A 22,692-nucleotide genomic window follows, 5' to 3' on the forward strand; every position below is an offset into this window, starting at 1 on the left:
TTCAGGATGTGTAGTAAACGGTAATGTGATACTATACGTTTTCCTTATTACAGCTGTCCTGTGCTCAGACATGCATTATTGAATGGTACTATTAAAGACTTTTCTATTTTAAAATAGCTTATTAGAATAAATATGAGGTTGAAAAGTCATTGTTGCTTTCTCTGCTGATACTACGGACAGCCCCTAGCTATCACATTTTAATATTCACCTGCTGGTGCAAGCAGAGCAGTTTTGATATGCAGCGGTGATTGGTGGACTTTCTCTGTGCATCCAGGAGCTTTCCTGGGGGCAGGGGAAAGGAGGCAGCCCTGGGAGCATCTGCAATCCGCGTTAGGACTCTGTTCCTGGCGTTTACCTGGAGAGGTTAACCTGTAAGCATCCATTTCCATCCCATTCAGCTAGAAAGAGTTTACCAGTTCCAGATGGGCTAGGGTGGTCTGTGATAGATTTTCATCTACCCATCCATGCTATACTGGGCCCCCAGGAACACTAAGCTTTTAATCAAGGAAGCAAAATTATCAAATTTGCACCTTCCAGATATTTTTACATAGGCAGAATGGAATGGCACGGCTCCCCTCAGAGAAGGTGATCAAGTGCGATCTGCCAAGTAATCTGGGAAGAAAATGTGATAGGGGGGTGACAGAGCAGGCGAGGGGAAAGGTTTGAAAAATAGCAGATAAAATCTGTGGGGTTTGGTTATGGCAAGGATGTGAAGAGCAAGAAATTAAGAGAAGATGCTTTGGAAAGTGGTCTGAACTGGGATAGAGATAGGTGACTAACTTCCTGTCAGTGGTACTTGAGGCCACTGGAGCAGATCCTGTCATCCAGGGATAAAATGTAGAACAAGAAGGAGTGGGGAGGGGGGCAAGGATGGGAGTTGGGGAGCACCAGCATCGAAGGGGAGGCAGGGAAAGAATGTTCAGAGGGAAGAAAACAGCCAAGAGACTGGTGCAGCTGATAGCTTCAGAAAGGCACGGCAGGGCCAGCAGGACAGGGTGCGGGCAGTAGGGCCAGATTTCGCAGAGTCTAGTGTGTGCAGCTGGTGTGAGCACTTGATAGGAAGACTCAGACACCATATGCACAGTGACCATCACCATGGAGAGGAAGGGCAGTGCCTTAGGCAGGCATCTGCCAGGAGCAGGGCTCTTTGCCTGTGTGACTTGACTGCACATCCTTCTTGGAGGCGGGAGGTAGAGTCTGTCCTTGCCCTTTTACAGTGAGGAAATAGAGGCTCAGAAAAGTAAGACCGTGGCCAAACCATACAGAATCAGGGCTAGACCCCTCTTCATCTGGGTCACAAACCGTTTGTCTAATTCACCATGCTGTCTGCCTCCCTCCCGGCCACCTGGTGGGCGAAGCCCAGCATGCCCTGTCCATGGCCCCATGTGCCACGTGGAAGCATCACCATCCCCCTGCTTCTGGGGCTTCACCTCCTGAACGGAGCTCTCTGCCTTGAGCCAAAAGCTGCGGAAGGAGGGAGCGAGGGGAGTTCCCAGCCTGGAGCCATCCGTCTGCTGGCTGGTGACACCGACACCAGGGCCCCAGCAGAATAGCAAGCTTGTTCGCTCTTGTCTGGCTGTTAGTGGTGATGTATGAATAAGCAAAGAAGACAGCTTCATTTTCATAAGTTAACTTGTGCCTGGAGTAAGGAAGACGGGGAACAGTGCACTTAATCATAACCACAGGGCTGCACGGAAAACAATGACAAAGCCTTTTCTGTTAGTCACGGTGGTTTATTATAATAACTCCTAAGAAGACGAGACAGTGCAGGATGCTGAGCGAGGCAGCACGCCAGCGGCCCGTGTTCCCCCTCAGCCCCCCGCACCGCCCCCCAAGAGGAGTCCCCTGGGACTTTACCTCTTAATGGGATGGCAGGTCTCATGTGTGTTCGCATCATCCAGGTTAAGGCTTTAGACTTTGACCTCTGGAGACCAGATGCCATCTGGCTGATGAGCTGGGATTGGCAAAGCTATAAAGGATGGCCTGTCTTATGCACCGTCTCTGCTGAGAACGGTGTTGTGAGATAGCACTGTTATCAGAAAAGCTTATGGGGAAGCTTGGGGGTTTGGAGGTCTGTGTGGACCAGCAGGTGTAGCCCACAGTGCAGGTAAGGATGCAGTAGACGACCCCGGGGAGACCCCAAGCCAGCATCACCCACCCTCCCCCACAGAATCAATTATTCCCTGCCCTCCATTCCTCTAACTTATCAGTGTTTCTGTCACTGCGGGTACCATGCTGTTTCATAATTGTTTATCTGCCTCCTCTTCTAGCTGCCTCTAGGGCAAGGACCGTGTTTTATTTGTCTTTGATTCCTTAGTTTCCGTGTGGTATCTGACACAGAGCAAACCCTCAGTCAATATTAAACAGAACCAAAGTCTAGGCAGAGTAAGGACCGTGTCAGCTAAGGAAGGATCGGGGGAGAAGGCCGAGACTGCTGATGCCTGAATCCAGGTGGATGGAACAGAAGGTGGGGCCAGGGAATTCTGGGTGTAATGATAAGAGCAGATATTTACTGAACATTTTACTGTTTTTCCAGGCATTGTTAGTGGTAACATTTGAATAAGCAAAGAACACAAAATAGTGCCTAGAGAAAAAAAATTAATTCTAAGGGATGTCCTACGTATTCACTTTATAAATGAATGAAGAAATGGGCACCAAGAGATTGAGTAACTTGTTCAAGGTTGCACAGCTAATAAGTGGAAGAGCCAGGATTGGACGTGGGCGGTCTGGCTCTGATGTTCGCTTTCTTCATCCCTTCACTGTCCTCAAGAAGCCTACCACTGGAAGCTGCCACTGAATTCTGCTGGTTTGTCGGCTAGATTTAGATGCCATGAGAGTTCATCGTGTGCTGGGGACCCGACTGGTGAGCCTCGCCTTCGACCCTTGCCTTTGACTGTCAGGGACAGAGTTTCCACACCTGGATCACTAATTCTCAAACGTTAATGTCCTTTCCAATTACCTGTTTTTTTTTTTTTTAATTTTTTTTTTCAACGTTTATTTATTTTTTGGGGGACAGAGAGAGACAGAGCATGAACGGGCGAGGGGCAGAGAGAGAGGGAGACACAGAATCGGAAACAGGCTCCAGGCTCTGAGCCATCAGCCCAGAGCCTGACGCAGGGCTCGAACTCACGGACCGCGAGATCGTGACCTGGCTGAAGTCGGACGCTTAACCGACTGCGCCACCCAGGCGCCCCACCTGTTTTTTTTAAATGCAGATGACCAGACCCAGTGACCGGAATTCTTATTTAGAATTGAGGCATGAGAGAATTAATAGATGACGTGAACCCCACCTTCCCAGACACTGAGCCAATTTAAGGGTAAAAGAGAGCAAAATGTCACCTTTTTAGTGCAAGTTAAATTGGAGGGCTTACTGTGGATGTTTGTCATATCAACACTCTGAGTTGGAATTGCGCCCCCCCCACCCCGTCCCAAGAAGCGTGGGGCAACCGTGGCCTCGTGGAAAGGGGCCTGCCCCAGGAAAGGACAGGGTTAAGGTGACCCTCTGTCAGAGAAGGGATGGAGGAGGGGTTAAGCAATGTAGGCTTGTTTCTCTGAAGCTCACCAGCCAGGTAAGTCCTCCTGTGTACATAGAGGAGACAAAGGGTTGGGGCTAGCAGCCAGGAAATTCCTCCTTCTAGAAACCAGAGAGGCAGGGGGAAGCTGCCTCTGGGTCAAAATTAATGTCTAGGTTGACGCCCAGGAACCTGCAGTTAATAAGAACCTCAGAAGCACTCAGTTCTCAGACCACAGTTAGATAAAGTCCTAGAAGGACCTAACTGTTGTGCTAGATTGACCTTCAAAGAAAAGCTTGTGGATGGGCTTGCTCTCTTCCAGAAGCTTCCAGGGGAGCTTGGATGATCTGTGAAAATAGTTATGACTTACAGAGTGCTTAATAGGTTTCAGGCCCTATGCTTAACCCTTAACACACATGAAGTCATTCAGACATGTGTAGACACAGCAGCCCTAATGTTTAGAGACTGAGGCCAAGAGAGGTCAAGTAATTTTCTCAAGGCTACACAGCTGGAAAGGGGCAGGGGCAGAGGCAGGGCCAGGAATTGGGATCAGGCAGTGGGACCTGAGGTTTCCACTCTTTACCTCTAGCTACCCTGCTGCATGGTTCCCTGTGGATGGACAACAGACCTCTGCAGGATAGGACACATTAGACAGTCCAAGGTACTCACAAGCCCACTTGCAAAGCCCAGCTGCCCTTTTTTTCTTTTTAATTTTTTAAAATGTTTTATTATTTTTTTAATGTTTATTTATTTTTGAGAGAGAGAGAGAGAGCATGTAAGCAGGGGAGGGGCAGAGAGAGAGGGAGACAGAGAATCTGAAGCAGGCTCCAGGTTCCAAGCCATCAGCACACAGCCCAACGTGGGACTTGAACCCATGAACCATGAGATCATGACCTGAGCTGACGTCAGCCACTTAACTGACTGAGCCACCCAGTCACCCCATTGTTCTATTTTATTTTTGAGAGAGAGACAGAGACAGAGTGCAAGCTGGGGAGGGGCAGAAAGAGGAGGAGACACAGAATCTGAAGCAGGCTCCAGGCTCCAGGCTGTGAGCACAGAGCCTGACGTGGGGCTTGAACTTCCAAACTGTGAGATCATGACCTGAGCTGAAGTTGGACACTTAACCGACTGAGCCACCCAGGCTCCCCAACCCAGCTACCCTTTTAATCCCTGACAGAGCAGCTAATGAATCCATCTGAAAAAGCAAAATGAAATCTTAGTAGCTATTTATTATTTTGCATTTTGTCAACCAGCGGATGTTAAAATTACAGCTATCGTGTTCCTAATTAAGGATTTTTTAACCTTAAAGAGGGCTGGCATGTGTAAAGGAGTCGTATGCAACCATCATGAGAAATGCAGCCCAGGTGCAAATTGAGAGGGGAGTTTGGATAACATTAACTTAGGTTAATCATGTATGTCACTCCTTCTCTGGAGATCAAGACCTTGGGTTCGAGCCTTGGGCAGAGCAACCAACATAAATATGCTTTCAGGTGGTGCCACCCCACCTTTGCAGTTTTCCATGCAGGTGAGGAAGATGCCAGATTTGCCAGAGAATGTGTTGGTGAGTAGGGGGAGGGCAAAATGCTTTGCAGCTTCAGAAGTGTGGGGGTACTAATACACTACACTAACATTGCGGGTCTCCCAGTCGGGAGAGGTTTATCCACCAGATGTCATTGATTTAGTGTATTTATTGGCACCCGTTAGTGTGTTGGATACCACCCAGTCCTTGCCCTCGGACTAATGTAGGTGGATATTTACAAATGAGGTGTGGGTGTACCTGCGTATCACCCACTCTGTCCTTTACAGGGCGTAAGTCGGCTATGCAAAACATGCCAGGAGGAAGTGCTAAATAGAGCTCTCTCCCATCTCGTGGGAGCGAAGGTAGAGTGACCATTCAGACTTAGGGGTGTTCATAGCTGGCTTCATGCTAGATGAACGGGAAGGGTTGACGGGCAGGGGTTGTCTGGGGGTCAGGGCAGTTCCCGTTAAGCAAGAGCCAAATGAGCAATGGCCAGAGGTGAGAATGTAAACAATAAAACTGTACATTTTCATTTGTCAGGAATGAAGTGTGGTTAAATAGAGAAAACTTCTGGGGTGCTTGGGTGGCTCAGTTCGTTAAGCAGCCAACTCTTGATTTCAGCTCAGATCACGATCTCATGGTTCATGAGATCGAGCCCCGCATCGGGCTCTGCACTGACAGCACAGATTCTCTGACCCTCCTTGCTCACTCACACACACATGTACTCTCTCTCTCAAAATAAATAAACTTAAAAAAAGGAGAGAAAGCTTCTGAAGAGGTAGATTGAGGCAGAACACAGTTCATGGAATGCCAGAGTATGCGATTTGGACTTCGAAGGTGCTGAAGATGAGCATATCTGAACTTCAGGTGGCTACCCTAAAAGTCAGTGAACGATCATTCCCCTGTTGTCATTTTGAGCATGTGACAGACACCGTGTTCATTGTACTGAACCCGGGGTCATTAGTAATTATGAACTGGATCCCTCAAGGACTCTGTGGCCCCCCCGCACCCCAACCTCTGTGAGAGGTTATCACGTGGACTCTGTAAGGAGGTCACAGCATCGGGATGCGGCACACATCTTTCTCAGCTGAGGACAACCTGCTTTTCAGATCTCATTGTTTTGCATGAACATCCCAAGCTCGTTGCATGTAGAATTGATTGGCTCTTGCACTTCTTGAATTGTTGATGTGTTTTTCTGAGGGATTCTACAAGTTTGGGATGTGATCATATACAATGACAAAGTGGGTGGTAGTATTTTTCCCATGCCTCTAATTTATGTATTTGTGCCGGGGTGATGATTTAGATAGGAGCTCGATAAATTGATCAAATAAATTACGCCGAGCCCACACACCATCATTTCAGGGAGCTGCCATCACACCAGGGAGGTTCTATATCATGCAGCATGCTGTTCCGGGAGAAATGTCGTGTTTTTCTTAACATGCTGCCAGGCTTTCATTTGGTCAGAAAGGTCTTTATTTCTCAGATTGGCCAATAATATCAAGATTTTAGCCCCAGAAGGCATCGCTTAGCTCTGGAAGACCATGATTATTAGTCATGTGACCCTTAGCAAGCTATTTAAAATATCCAAGCGTCAGTTTCTTTTTCCATAACAAGGGTTGTTCATTCTTCCCACAAATGCTTGTTGTAAAGGCAAACGAGATGGAATTGAGACGGTGGAAGGAGTGTGTGTGTCGCACAAGTATTAAATTATGTGCTGGCTCCACCACTACCTGTGCACATCATGATCCTGGTGAACTTCAGTTTCCTGGTGTGTAAATAGTTGACGGTTAAATCCAAGGGAATGAATACCTTCTGCAAGTAGATGATGGGCTTGTCTCGTGGAAGATGGGTGGGTCTGATGCCTTGCTTGCCCTCCATAGAAGGCCTGGACTCCCAGGAACATTATGTTCTAAGAAATCAAGAGAAGTGACTGACTCCCCTAAGGTGCTGAGAAACTAGTCTAAGAGGCCTGGATCAGCCGTGCTGTTGGTCCCAGTACAGCAGACACAGGCCAACGTCAGAGCTGAGTGCTGGGGACAGAGAAGCAATTGCTCCTCTAGAAAACACTCCTGCATTGACATGACACAGTGGCTTGGGGACTCATGATGAAATGGACGTGAGGGTGAAAACACTGTGGGGAGGTGGTGAAAAGGGGGCTCTTCTCTGTGGGCTTCCATCTCCTTCACCAAGGGGCATTTCTTCCCTCCGATGGGGGCAGATGATCTCAGCTGATGCCCAGACAGCCAGTGAACTCATGTACAGTGGGGGATAGTAGAGCTGGAACACTTGAGGTGTGTCGGTAAATATGTGTTGCATGAGTTAAGGGATGGATGGTCAGCTGGTCAGCTGGTTGGTTGGCTGGCTGGCTGGTTGGTTGGTTGGTTGGTTGGTTGGTTGGTTGGTTGGTTGGTTGGTTTGGGATTCCGGTATTACCACAGAGTAACTGGGTGACCTTGGGCAAGTTAATTATCTGCTCCTTAGTTCCTTCTCTGTAAAATGGGGATAATAAAAATGGCGGGGCAAGGGGTACCTGGGTGGCTTAGTCGTTTAAGCATCCAACTCTTGATTTTGGCTCAGGTCATCATCTGGTGGTTTGTGAGATCAAGCCCCAAGTCAGGCTGTGTGCTGACTGATCAGATCTTGCTTGGGATTCTCTCTCTCCCTCTCTCTCTGCTCCTCCCCCATGCACGCATGCTCGCTCACTCTCTCTCTCTCCCTCTCTCTCTCTGCCCCTCCCCCATGCACGCATGCTCACTCACTCTCTCTCTCTCTGCCCCTCCCCCATGCACGCATGCTCACTCCCTCTGTCTCTCTCTCTCTCTCTCTCTCTCTCTCTCTCTCAAAATGACTAAATAAACTTAAAAAAAAATGGCGGGGCTGCCAAAGTTTGAAAATTAAATACACTAATACAAGTTAAGCACTTAGATCAGGGCCTGACACTTAATAAAAACTACAATAAGATTTACCATTACTATATCTCCTATTCAGTACTTACTTACTGTTCCGTGTGGCTTGGCTTCTTTTAAGACCTTTGCTTTCTCTGTACTCTACAGGTCAGCAGGTCCTGGGCTTGGTAGAGAACCAGAGTGACTGGTACCTTGGAAACCTGTGGAAAAATCACCGTCCTTGGCCTGCCCTTGGAAGGGGCTACAACACAGGTAAATCGTGAGGGTGGTACATGGTGGGGGTTTCAGAAGGTGACGTGAGGGTTCAGTGTGCCTTCCTCTGAGGGAGGAGGCAGGCAAAGGATAGGAGGAGACCACTTGGTTGCCTGAATTCTGCAGTGGATGGTACCTACACAGCTGACCTTCAGTTCTTTCTTAGAGCCACAACTATAGTCAGCTTGGCTGTCAGACCTTGGCTGTCAGTTGCAACCTCAGCAAAAAGCCTCCCTCCTGACTCACCTTCAGATCTAGATCCCGTTGGGCTTTTTTAGAAGTATGACCTCTAGGTCCCTTGGCTCCATTGATACAAAGATCGTTCCACAGTGACAAAGAACCCGACATTCAGCTTCTTACCACGACAAAAATTTACTTTCCTCCGGTTCCATGTCCGTGTGAGGCCTGCTGGATCTTGCTCACCGTAGGCATTCCGGATTCATCTGGATTCATCCTTCCCGGTATAGGGAGGAAAGTAGCAGATGTCCTATTGATTCTGAAGGTTTCTGGTCAGAAGTGACATAATTTCTGCTAATAGTTCATTGGCTAATGGTATCTTCATTCATTCATTCTGTGTTCAACAGCTATGTATAGACTGCCTGGTGTGGACTAGACCCTAGACCCCGTGCCAGGTAGGCCAGATAACTCCCATGACCTCACAGAGTGTATCAATAAGAGACTAGAGCTCAGTGTATCAATAAGAGACTAGACCCTCTCCTTAAGCTCAGGACTGCCAATGTCTATTGTTGCAGTGCTTCTGGATCCTTCTGCCCTTTCTCCTTTATCTTCTATTGCCACTGCTTTGGAACCTTGCTCTTGAAGGATGTAGATGTGTGGCCTGTGTCAGGATCAAAACTTGGAGCTCAGGGGGCAGTAGGTTTGGTGAGGCCGAGAAGGACTGGGACCTGGCATCTGAGACCAGCTGGACTGGGGTGGGGCGGGTGTCAGGGGATGGCGCCACCTAAAAGGTCCTGGGGGCTAAAAGTCAACTCTGAGAGCTGAGGGTCAGGTGTGAATGCAGGGGCCCCGGAGGCCAAAGAAAAATGGATGACAGTCAAGCTTCCAGAGGTGAGAGTTCAGAGATGGGGTCAGAGCTGGAGGAGGACAAGGAAAGGAAGTGTCAGAGTCCATGTCCAGAGGTGCCAGTTAGGGAGTCCTGTAAAGGCTGTCCTTTGAGATGGGGGCCGGGGGCCATCCTTAGCTGACATTTGGCAGAACATCCAGGCATGCCTCCCTCTATGGAATTTTTTCCTGTGACACCTTCCAGGCATTACAGCCTTCTTTGAAGGTTGCAGCTAAGGAATTTTAACAGGCCTTTCACATACCTCCTGGAGGCTCCCCTGCTGCGCTGGGCATTAACCCTTGAGTTGCTGGATGGTGAGGATGTCTGAGGAATCCCTGAGAGGGGCCAGGCTGGGGGAGGGAGGCAGAAGGGCTCTGAGCACCAGCTCTCCCTCAGCTAGTGTAGAAGTATTTTCATAATGGCTAAGGCAACATCTCTGGTCTCGGCATACCAGCTGAGTATGTACTGGCTGCTTTCTAGAAGTTACTCTGATTCAATCCTTACACTAACCCCACCAGGCAGGCACTATTCTTATCTCTATTTTATACCCAGGAAACTCACACTGAGAGGGGTTGAGGCTCTAGTCTGAGCATTAAGGAGGCTGCCTTGTTAACTACTGACCTTCCTAGGTTGAACTTCACTGGCTTCAAGATCAAGAATACTATACTTTGTGGAATTCTGGACTCTTGTCTTTCAACCATCTGGAGACGAGCCTAGAATTTTGCCTCATAAGCCTCCAGGAAGTTTCTGGAGCAGAAGAGTCTGCTCTGAAATGTGGCACTCTGTTTCTTCTCCAAGCAAACCTTCCCAGAGGGCTTTCCCAGTGTATTTGAGGCTAGACCCTTTAGGAACCCACTGTGGGGCCAATCATATGCCTTCCTCCCACCCCACCCTGTTCTTTCCTTTGGTAAACGAATTATCATCTGATGTTGATATTTTGTAAAAGCCTGAATTCCAGTACATTCACTCCAGGCTCTCAGGAAGCCCGAGACACCCATGTCTGTTGGGTGGGATAAGGGAGATTTCAGGTAAACCCTGGTATCTGTCTTCCACAACACAGAATAATAGGCAGTGTCACACAGAGATATATACTGCAGTGGTCTCGAGGACACAGCATCAGGGTCATGGTTATCTGTGTCAAACAAAAACCACAGGTCATCAATCTGGGTTTGCAGGGAGGAGAGGAATGTGGCACACTGGGGAATTTATTATGACAAAAATGACACGTCCCGTCCTGCCTCTCCCAGTTTGCCTCAGTGTGAGGTCAGGAGACATACAAGTCTCTAAACCACCTCCAGCTCCTCCTTGATATGCCAAGGCAGTGAGTTACTTTCCCACTTGCTGCTGCTTAAAGGGCAGAGCAGATGAGGAAAACCCTGTTAGAAGTGATGTGTCCATTTAAATAAGCCAGTGACACCGAGTGATCATTATAAAAGGATTTATGTGACATCAGAATGCATTGGCTTTCATGATGGGGATTTGTTATTTTAAGACTAGGAATTGTACCACACATCAGTGGATGAGTCATGAAGCACTTAGATTCTCGTGGAAATTGAGGACTCTGCTGGGAGGGAGCCCGCTGCCCTAAATCCTAACAGAAAGCAGGCCTCCAAAAGGGGTATCTCCAACAAAGCCCCGCGTTGAGACTTCTGCTTTGTCTTGGCAAACTCTGGCAGATCCATGTTGGAATCGTGATTCAGCCACTAAGTGCCCATGTAGGCTTGGCCAAGTTAGTTCACCTCCCTGAAACTTAATTAATTCTTTCCCCTGTAAAATAGGATCATAGTACCTAGTATGGGGGGATTAACAAGGTAACTAGTTCAAAAGCCTAGCCTGGTGTCTCTCACAAAACAAGTGCTTAGTAAATCTTAGTTTGTGCTCCCTTGGATTTTCTGTCACTTGTCCTATGCGGGAATGGAACCCGTCCTCTGCTTTTAAACTGGTGGTTATGTGACGTTTGTTAAGGTCTTCAAAGCCCTCTCAGGTCAGAAAAAAAACCTGAGATTTTCGCTCTTCCCTAAATACAGTGCAGCCACCTAGCACTTTTTCTCCTGTTTCTCTACTATCTGGAAAAAGTTACCTTTTCATATCATTTTAGAAAAAGAGATGATTTTACTTCATAGACCAGCTTCCTAACTGTGTTTTACTTTAAAAATCCTCGGGGGTGGGGGAGAAGCATAGGCTGTTTGAGTTGAAAATCTGTCTTCAAGAGATAACTTTATCACTTTCCAACATGGTTCCTTTTGGAAAGCTACTCAAGCTCTCTGAGCCTTGGGTTTGTTTCTGGGAACGGAGAATGAATAAGCCCACCCAGAACCCATTGTGAGGCTCTGTTGTGGTAGTGTAGCTACAAGGGCCTGGTGAACCGAAATGCATTAGGAGTCGGTTGTAGTTTTTATATCTCCTCCGGACCACAGCCTAGCTGAGTAACTGTTTTCCAGTCATTTAGATTTGTCCACATTTATCAAGTTCAGCTGCATTCACCAGGCATCAGACCAGACACTTTACTATGCACTATCTTCATTAATTCCTAGAATTGTCTTGTGCAGTAGACATTCCCCTGAAAATAGCCAGCCAGCTTCCTCCTTCCTTTTGTTTCTCCTTCCCAGTCTGCTTGCACAAAGCCCACAGGGCCTAAACGATTAGAGCAGATCTGTTCGCCATCTCCCACATCCTCCCCTCCCTTCTTACCAGAGCTGTTTACAACTTAATTCCATCTTCACAGAACTGCTGAGCCACAGCAGCTGTGGACGACCAGGCCGACCCCAGCACAGTGCCTTTGCCATGAGCACTCGGGTGGAATTAAAAGGCACCTCCCACATCCTTGCATCGAGATGGGTTCGTTCCCGACCACTCTGTCCATTCATCATCTAGGTGCGGGAAGCTGTCATTCACCCAGTATTCAGCTGTCTGCAGGACTTTTTTTTTTTTTTTCTTTCCTTAAATAAGATTATGACAGGCTCATTAAGATTCAGCCCACTTCAGTTCCTACGCTGATGGCGAATATCTTAAAAACAAACACCAGCAAAGAAGAGAAGGAGAAGGAAAGCTACAAGTAGCAGGTGACCGGAGAATGGGGTGAGGGAAGTCAGGCCGGTAGAAAGGAGATGCTTGACAGAGAGGTTTGTTTGTGGACGATCCCAAAGGTTACTCCAGGACAAGGTGCGTCCTCCCCGAGACGAGGTTGTTAACCAGAGGATGTGCTTTAAGAAACAATTTAAAAATAAAACGTATCCCAATTCCTTTCAGTCTCCAAAGTAGGCCAGAGACAGGCAGATGGAGACCTGGCTCTCCAGGGAGGGAGGAGGAATTTCTCTAGGAATCCTTATCCACAGAACAATCGAATGGGGACATTCAAGGGTGGACTCAGCTCTGAGGCTAGAGCGCAATAAGAGGTACAAGTGGAAGGTGGAGGCCTGGCAAAGCCAGGTGCCACAGTGATTCCAGGGCAGGGATTCAAAAGGAGCCAATGTTTGACCACTTGCCAAAGAACTGCTAAACAATTAGCTTTCAAGGGCCGCCCAGAGCATGGGATGTCCGCTGACCCTTTGCTCTGCCCCTGACCTCCAGTCTTCTGCAGCCCAAGGCAAGTCCTTTCATTTCTCAGAGCCCTCCTTGTCTCTTGGCTCAAGAACTAAGAACTGTTTATGCTCTGAAGGAGGGTTAGTATTGGATGATTTGTCTGCAATAATTGCTTTCAGAGAAACTAGCTTTAAATGTAGTTCATTCAATACATGCTACTGAATGTCTATATTCAGGGTAGAAAAAGATTTGTAAACAAAAAAAAAAAATGAGTGCTACCAAGAACTTTCCTTTAAGAAGACTATGGTTTAGTGGAGGAAAGTTTGCATATCCACAGAGACTTAGGGTGATTTGAGCCCCTAGGATGATTGAGATTCAGAGTTGAATGCTGACCTCGTAATAAACCTCAACCAGCATTTTCTAGACTAATTCCAGAAGGCATTGCAGGAGATGTTGATACATCTTTAGAAACTATGGACAGATAAGGTTGAGAAATCTGTACACTAGATCCTTCCCTTAGAGATTCAAATTGAGTATTGGTGTATTCGAGATCCTGGAAAGTCAAAAGTAAGGGAGGCTTTTCAGCCCAGCGGATTTTCCACTCTTACTTGATCCTAGGGCTATGGAAAGAAGTTTGGAAAAAAACTACTTCTACACTAATTCTGGGGACAGGGATTATGACTTTTTGAGCTCTGTATCCCAAGCTCGTGGCACAGAAGAGTTTAAATAGAGTTTGTAGAATAAGCCCATAGAAAGATGCTTGCCATTCGAAGCATGGTTCGCTCAGTAGACATGTCTAGTCTATTCTGTACTGTATTTTCTCATCCATCTCTGTACTGTAAGGATGTAGACATGCTCTTACTGCACCTTCTTAGTCAACATCTTCGGTGTCATTGCATGTCTGAAGCCAGTTGCCAGCTCTCCAAAACCTCCTTCCCATAGGAAGGAATTCTGTGTGAGATAGCTTCTAGATCTTCCACCATCCTGTTGGGTTGGCCATTTTAGGTAGCTCCAACTTCTCTCTGTGAGGGCAACACACTGATCTGAATGATACGTTCTGGATGTTATCAAACTGTCAGCGGTTCACGCCTCCACCTGGACATTTCTGTCCGCTCTTCTGAATCATTTAGAATGTCTGCTTAAAAATGTCAGCTTTCAGGCTCTAAACCACATAAAGTGAATCTAAATCTCTGGAGGTGAGGCCAAGTAACTGTGCTTCGAAGCGTGCTCCCTACGTGATTCTGATGCATGCTAAAATTTGAGAGACAGCCTCCTGGTACACACTTTTATTGCCATTTGCACATCAAGCTCACATTGAACTTGAGTTCAACTGAGAAGCTCCATGAGTGACTGTTGAGCCAAAGGTTCCCCATTCTGTACTTCTGTACTAGATTTATTGACCCCAAAGCACAGACTTTATATTTATCTCTAGTTGAGTTTTATCTGATTTAGACCCATCTTTGTCTCATTTTATTTGACTTCATTTTAGTCCTCAACTTAGGGTCATCCACAAAAATAATGAAAATGCCTTCTGTTCATTCAGCCAGTGGCCTTGCCTCATTTTTGTAACAAATGTTTTGAAGGCTTTTTTTACAATCTTGGAATAAAATTCAAAGGTTACCTATATTACACTGTCTACAAATACAATTTCAAAAAAAAATCGATATAGTGACCTGGCTATATAATTTACAGAAGAAATAAAAGGAAATTAATTTACTATAAAATAATATTGACTTCACATGTAATTGCTCAGGCTTGGCTCCAGTGGAAACAGGACCTGATGGAATAGTCAGATGCTTCTGTGCCTGTGTTCAGGGTAGAGCCATCTTCAGTGTGATGCTGACAGTGTTGAACATCACCAATGGGGCACTGGCAATCCAGATTCCACGAGTGGTGTTTGTGATCTGTGAGATGTTTTCCCAAAGTGGTAACCATCCCTTGGCAAATTATCAGCTAGCAGGAAGTATCCTCCTCCCTCAATTTGCACTCCAAATTCATTGTCTATTATTAAAACCATTGAAAAAAATATCACTTAGTTCTGTTTCTGTAAGGAGTATGAGTTTCAGGCTCAGATAGTTAGAATGCCTAAACACAAATGTCCAGGGGGACCCATGGGATGCAGGAATAGTCTTCATTGCGGTAGCCTTTCCTGGGAAGAAGAGGCATTGCCCCCATGGAGAGCCATGAGTTCAAGGCACTGCAGCTGTTCAACAGATGGACCCAAGTGCAAAGCCGTGACCTGCTTGTGATCTCCCTCAAGGTTAGCATCAATGAATAAGATAATATGCTCCCCTCTCAGAGGGAAAATTCACTCATCTAGAAGTCTCTGTAGCAATACTGCCGCCAGCTACTTCTCTGCATTTACGCTTCTTCTAAGGTTCAGTGAAGTTACCCAAAGCTTGTTCACTTCATTTCCTGAACCAGAATGTTCTTCTTCTTCTTTTTTTAAGTTTATTTATTTTGAGAAATAGAGAATGCACAAGCAGGGGAAGGGAAGAGAGAGAGTAAGAGAGAATCCCAAGCAGGCTCCACCTGTCAGCACAGAGTCCAACGCAGGGCTCAGTCTCACGAACCAGGAGATCATGACCTGAGCTGAAATCAAGAGTTGGTTGCTCAACCGACCGAGCCACCCAGGTGACCCTCCGTTTTCCTTTTAAAAACACAGTATTACTTGTGGAAATGAACAGTTGTGGGTTCAACTCATGGCTCCATCTGGTTCTGGCTCCATGATATCCGGGCATCTAATAGTCTTTATCATATCAGGACTTGAAGCATTCTCACCTCACAGGGTTGCTTTGAGGACAAAATTAGATAATATTTATAAAGTGCTTGGGGTGATCTCTGGATCAGTCAGTGTCAGATATTAGTACTTTCTTTTTATATTTGAGGTTCCCCGGGGCTCCTCGGTGGCTCAGTTGGTTTACCGTCTGACTCTTGATTTCAGCTCAGGTCATGATCTCACAGTTTGATGAGATTGAGCCTCTGTGCTGTCAGTGCAGAGCCTGCTTGGAGCTCTCTGTCTTCCTCTCTCTCTGCCCCACTCATGTTGGTTCACTCTCTCTCAAAATAAATAAACTTTAAAAAAATGTTATGAGGTTCCCATAGAGGGAAAACAGTTGTGGCTCTTGAACATGGTTTGATAGTCACCCTATCGTTAGTCCATTGAAGAGGTCTGGGCCTGAGCACTCCCTCCCCAGCACCAGCCATCCATGTGTTCAGTCATTTGCTGGACACATAATCCTCACGCACCCAGCATGTGCGACTTGCCAGGTACCTTTCTAGGCCCAGGGGATGCTGCAGACAGAGCAAAAAGGAGCTGTGTTTGTGGGAGGTCCCTTATTGTAGGAGAGAAGCAATCCCCCTCTTGTATCCTGTGATGCCCTGGTGTCAGGCGCTCCTGAACTCACTCAGCTGCAACCACTCTGCCTTCCCTGCCGTTCCTCAAATACACCTGTTTAAACCTGGGGGGGCCTCTCCAGCTCCAGAGAGCAGCCTCACTCCATTGCCTTTCCCTGCCTTACTCTCCTCGGTCGTGGTAATTGCCATCTGACCTACGATAATTTCCCTCATTTTCTTTTTAATTTTCTGTCTCTTTCCATGAGGATTTAAGTTCCTCAAGGGTAGTAATTTCTGTCTATTAATTTCCCTGCTTTATCTCCTGTCCCTAGAATCACGCCTGGCATATATTAGGCATTGAGTAAGTATTTGTTGTTGAATGAAATTAATAACTTTGGAAGATGGTAAGTGTTTTGGAGACAGTAGCACAGAGCAGTGGTCATCAGTGGGAGTTGGTGGGGAAATCTGGCTCTTGGGGGACATTGGCACTGTTCAGAGATGTATTTGGTTGTCACAGTGAGGGAGATACTTCTGGCATTTAGTGGGTAGAGGCCAGGGATGCAGCCAACCCAACAATACACGGAAGGTCCCCTATAAAAATATGTCCAGCATAAAATGTTTACGCTTCTGAGTTTGAGAAACCCTGATGTAATATGATGTGCTGAGAAGCAGAGAAGGGAATTGGATTCTTCTGGAAAGAGCCATTTCTTTAGGGAAGGGCTCTCTGGATGGATGGCATTTGAGCAGCAGACCTGAAAGGAAGGAAGTTGGCAGCCATGCTGGGTTCTGCAACAGCATTCCAGAGAGAACGGCCAACACAGCAGAGGCCCCCAGCAGGAGTAGACCTGGATGTGTATGTTCCTCTCATGGTCACACCCCACACCCCCTGGCCACAGGTGTCAAGCACACCTTCACCAAGCTATGGAGGATTAACCCATCTCTGGGCCATTCCTTACCTGCAGGGTCCAAGCCCTCCTCTAGAAATCTAGTGATGCTCAAAGCAGGGTCTTCAAGTATGCAAGATTCAGAATGCCCCCAGATTCTGCCCTGCAGGCCCTGGGAGCTCTGACTCATGTTAACACACATTGGAACCTTGCATCTGGTCCTGTTCTCCTGCTTTGGTCTAGGGTTTGTAAAGATCACCACTAGCCCAGAGAGAATCGTGGCAAAGTGTAGCATCATTGGAAGGGGGGCATTCTGGGCCGGTCCTGGCTACCTCTCCAGGCACATGGCCCCTCCTCTTCCCTGCACATTCCTGTTTGGCCACACTGGCCTCCTGACTGTCACCCAAATGCATTCTCACCCCTAAGCCTGAACCCTCTGCCTGGACTGCTCTTTCCATTACTACCTTCAGTGCTCTGCTCAGACAGCCTCTCCTCAAGGTGGGCTTACCTGGCCTGCTTCTCCCAGGGAACACTCCCCATCCCTCACCCTGGTTTCTTTTGCTTCATTGTGCTTTTCATCAGTGTTATAAAAGACACATTTTTTATTATTCAGCTGCTGCCTGTTGTAGGCAGATGGGCCCCCGAAAAATGCCCATGCCCTAATCTTTGGAATCTGTGATTCTGTTACGTTACATGGCAAAAGAGACTTTGCAGCTGTAATTACAGACCTTAAAATGGAGAGATTATCCTGGATTATCCGATGTGCCCAAAAATCTAATCACAGGAGCCCCTGAAAGCAGAAAGCTTCTTCCACCTGACAACAGGACAGATGATACAGAAGGGGAGCCAAAGAGACTGGGAGCGTGGGGAAGAGTTCTCATGCCACCCTGGTGGACAGTGTGTGACAAGGAGAGCAGGTAGCCTTCAGGAGCTAATGCATGCAAGGAAGAGGGGAGCTTAGTTCTACAACCACAGGGAACCGAATTCTGCAAACAACCTGATGAGTTTGCGGGTAGATTCTCCCCTAGAACCTCCAGTTAAGATCCCAGCCTGGCTGACACCTTGATTTTGGCCTTGTGAGACTAAGTGGAGAACCCAGCCCCACCCCTAGGATTCTGACCTACACAGCTACAAGATAATGAATGTGTGGGTTTTAAGCTGTTAAAGTAATTTGTTATGGCAGCAACAGGAGCCTTGTATCCCTGTCTTTCCCCACAAGAAAGCAAGGTCCTTGAGGGGTGAGAATCTTGTTTTGTTTGCTCCCATGTCCCCATCCAGAACAGGGAAAGTTCTCAGATATTTGTTGAATGAATAAATGCATTCCACCTTCCATCAGTCCTGCCTTTCTGGACATGGAAGACAACTTGGAAAGTCACTGGTGGGAAACCATCTATGTCCCCGTGTCTTACAGGATGTGCCCATTCGATAGGCATGCACTCAGCAGGTCACAGGTGCCTGGCATCAGGCCCTACACTAGGAGTAGAAATTAAAGTCCCGTGTGGTCTCTGCTTGCACCCCCATTTCCCCTCCCCCCACATGGTCACGTTAGATTTAAAGTAGGAAGTTAAGGACAAATACAATGCAGTTGGGTGCTGTGATGGAGGGGTGTGCCCACAGCCCCTGCTTGCATGCATTGAGAAGTGTCAGCCAAGAGGACTGGAGGTGGGGATGGGGGTGGGGGTGGACATTCCAGGTCAATAGAGCAGCAAGCCCCCCCGCCCCCCAACTTTGCCCCTTGCCCAGGCTAGGAGATGTAGAATTTCTTAGCACAGAAACCAAACAGCCCATGGTTTGGGCTTTTAGTTTAGTCCAAGATGTGACTTGTAGAGTATGTGCCCAGCATGTGGGGAGTGGTGAAGAGCCCAAGTTCTGGCTCCTTCAGTGGCCTTACAGCAACCATACAGTGGTCACTTAGGCACATCCCTTCACCTTTTGGGTTGTGTTTTTTTTTTTTTTTTTTTTTTTTTTTTTGCCTTTCTTGTAAAATGGGAGTGTCGGTACAGACTCAGGATTGCTGGAAAGTGTAAGTGAATGGAAAATGCCTGGCAAACAGTAAGCACTCAATAAATGGTAGCTAAGACCCTGGCATAGCAGTACAGAGCACAGTGGTAGGCCAAGAGGCTGGGAACTTAGGTAGGGCCAATGTCTGAATGCTAAAGGGCCCATCCAGCTTCACTGGACAGGCTGGAAGGTTTTTAAACAATGCACAGCTTCACTCTTGGCCCTAGGGAGAAACTGTCCTCACCCAGCACTCTCTTCCCTTTTCATGGTCTCCATTTAAGTCTTGTCTCTGAGCCAGGTTCTCATCTGAGCACTGGGGTTACAGCCTGTGCAGACACTTTGCTAAAGCGCCCATCAGCAGGCCCAGGGCACTTAACCCACCACATTGCCTTCAGTAGCTCTGGGTTCTCTGTAGTACCCTCGCAAGGCAGCCAAGCAAGAGCCCCCCTCCACTTGTCAGACTTGATGGGGGGGCCTCCAATTACCCTGAACTGCTGAAGTGTTTTCCTAACTGCAGCATTCTGAAAACATGGCAAGATTTTTCATCCCCCACCCTCCTGAGCAAAAGCCCCTGTTCTAGAAGAGTTTCTCTGTCATTTGCTTCCTTCCTTCCCCTGGCATGGCCTCACGAGAGAGAATGTGTGTTTAATTTAAGGCTTCCAGAATCTGACCTTAAGTGCAAGAAGTCTGCTTCGCGACTTCTCTCATTCTGGGATCTTTTCGCCTGAACTATTTTCCTTATAAATGATTCTGTTTCCTGGGTAGCTCTGACCAGGGTCTCACGGTTTTCTTCTCTCTTTGCTAAGTAAATCATAAAGAGAAAACCAAGAACAATAGTAAAACTTGCCCACTGGCCTCCACTGGGCCTCATCTGCAGTTGTCCAGGTGAGCTAGAATGGCCTCATCTGTCACCTAGAGAAGGGGGTGCAACTGGCTGCTGCTGAGCTTGTCCTTAAACTGCTATGCATCCTGAACGGAAGGTAGTCCAGCCGCCTCTCCAAGCCTCGGTGTTCTCTGCTGTGAGTTGAAAGCAACAGTGCTGTCTTAGTCCATTCAGGCTGCTGGTAACAGAATACCTGAGACTGAGTGGCTTATAAATGACACACATTTATTGGTCACAGTTCTATAGACAGGGGAAGTCCAAAATCAAGGTGCCAGCAGATTTGGTGTCTGCTGAGGACCCTGCTTCCTGGTTCATGGATGGCCATCTTTTTCCTGTGTTCTCACATGGTGGAGAAGGCAAGGAGCTCACTGTGGTCCCTCTTATAAGGGCTCTAATCCCATTCATGAGGTCCCTGCTGTCTTGACCTGATCACCTCCCAAAGACCCCCCTTCCTAATGCCATCACAGTGGGGATTAGGCTTCAACATAGGAGTTTGGGGGGCACACATTCAGTCTGTCATAATTACCTGCCCTGAAATGTCACCCTACTGCTGAGAAGGTAAAAGCGTAGAGATCTATAGAGCTGAACAAGGTTATCAGTGTTTTCTTAACATCTGAGCGCCTGTCACCAATCCTACACTGCTTTGTTAATTACATATCACCACTTGCTCCTCCAGCCTGATCACACCTGTTTTATCCACTTATCTTCAGCCATTCCTCATTCTGCAGCTAGAAACCCTCTGCCCAGGGTATATGGCGGTCATCTTCATAAACAGGGCTTCCTGTGCCTTGATGTTTGAGAGGGCTCTCAGGGGTCTGAAAGTCTCAAATCCTGATACCTACTTAGAGTATTTCAGGGCAGAAGTAGAGATCTTGTAAGGTGTATGTATAGTGTGTATGTTTAAAAATCCATATTCTGGGGGCGCCTGGGTGGCTTAGTTGGTTAAGCATCCAACTTCGGCTTAGGTCATGATCTCACAGTTCGTGGGTTTGAGCCCCATGCCGGGCTCTGTGCTGACAGCCCAGAACCTGGAGCCTGCTTCAAATTCTGTGTCTCCCTCTCTCTCTGCCCCTCCCCCACTCTCACTCTCTCAAAAATAAACTTTAAAAAAAAATCCATATTCTGGCACATAGCAGACACTCAATAAACTCTGTAGAAGCTGGCACACAATGGGCCTTTCAGAAAGAGCTTTAAAATTCCATTATAGACTCTGCCAGGTGCTGTGAGAGCACTAGATTACTGCCAAAGAATTGGATCACTTTTTTTTTTAATTTTAAACTGCATGTAAAAAAATTTAGACAACAATCCATGTCCACATTTGTTGTAAAGGACAAATAGTAAAGAAGTGCAGTGATGTACTAGAGCCTTGGCTTGTGAGAGCCTGTGGTTAAATTTTCAGGAAATACGAGATCTGGTTGTTAAACACAACTACTATTTAAAATCAAATTCTGGGGGCGCCTGGGTGGCGCAGTCGGTTAAGCGTCCGACTTCAGCCAGGTCACGATCTCGCGGTCCGTGAGTTCGAGCCCCGCGTCAGGCTCTGGGCTGATGGCTCAGAGCCTGGAGCCTGTTTCCGATTCTGTGTCTCCCTCTCTCTCTGCCCCTCCCCCGTTCATGCTCTGTCTCTCTCTGTCCCAAAAATAAATAAACGTTGAAAAAAAAATTTTTTTAAATCAAATTCTGTAAACTTACCATTAAATAAGTTATTTTTTAAACAGGTAATAAAAGCTCAAAACTCATTACTTCCTAAACATCTTACTACTATCTGTGTTCTTAAGGTTATTTATATCTGCCAGATTTATACAGTGGGAGTAGTGTATTGTGATTTGCTACTGCACGTTCCTCCCAGCTCCAGCAGTGACACTGTGTTAGTAATTTGAAATCTTCCACAGTGAGAGTATTTACACCATGGGAATTGGCAAACACTACAAATCAGAGCTTGTCTTTCTGCAGATGCAAATGTTAAACATTTGCCAGCATGTAACCGAGATGCCGTAATACGTGAAATCCCCTCTCCGCATCACCTTCCCCAAGGTTAATACTTCTTCTGCCTGTGTAATTATTTCTCTTTACGTATGCATCTCCTTTTTAGTTATGTGCTCTGTTTACTTAAAAATAGGATGTTGGGATATCTTTCTACATTGGTACATAAAGTTGCATTTTCTTTTTAAGAACTGCATGCTTTTTCCATTTGATGAATGTGCCATAATTGATCTCGTTTCCTGATTAATTGCTATTTTAGGTGCTAGGCTTTGCCCCCCTCCATTTACAAACAATACACAGAAACATCCCTTATATTTATTTGTTTGCTTATGTGTATTTATACACAATGGATTTTAAGAAGGGGTACTGCTATATCAAACATTGTGGGGGCACCTGGGGGTCTCAGTCAGGTAAGCATCCAACTCTTGATCTCAGCTCAGGTCATGATCTCACGGTTCATGAGATCAAGCCCCACATTGGGCTCTGTGCTGACAGTGCAGAGTCTGCTTGAGATTCTCTCTCTCCCCCTCCACCACTTTCTCTCTCTTTCTCTCTCAAAAATAAATAAACTTTTAAAAAATCTTAAAAAGGGAGCACCTGGGTGGCTCTGTCGGTTAAGCGTCTGACTTCAGTTCAGATCATGATCTCATGGTTCGTGAGTTTGAGCCCCGTGTCGGGCTCTGTGATAACAGCTTAGAGCCTGGAACCTGCTTCAGATTCTGTGTCTCCCTCTCTCTCTGCCCCTCCCCCACTCGCACTCTGTCTCTGTCTCTCTCTCCTAAAAATAAACATTAACAAATTTTTTTTAATCTTAAAAAAAACATAGATATT

General features: G+C 46.8%; 1 protein-coding gene across 1 annotated transcript in view; it reads left to right on the forward strand.

The window, feature by feature from the left end:
- Positions 1–22,692, forward strand: part of LARGE1 (LARGE xylosyl- and glucuronyltransferase 1) — a 548,933-nt gene that overhangs the window by 422,202 nt on the left and 104,039 nt on the right. Inside the window, exon 7 of the mRNA XM_086712419.1 lies at positions 8,085–8,189. Coding sequence (XP_086568545.1) covers positions 8,085–8,189 — 105 coding nt within the window. The remainder of the gene's footprint in view (positions 1–8,084; positions 8,190–22,692) is intronic.

Source organism: Puma concolor, chromosome B4 (genome assembly GCF_028749965.1).
Source record: "Puma concolor isolate L17-30 chromosome B4, mPumCon1.1.hap2, whole genome shotgun sequence".
Classification (NCBI taxonomy): domain Eukaryota; kingdom Metazoa; phylum Chordata; class Mammalia; order Carnivora; family Felidae; genus Puma; species Puma concolor.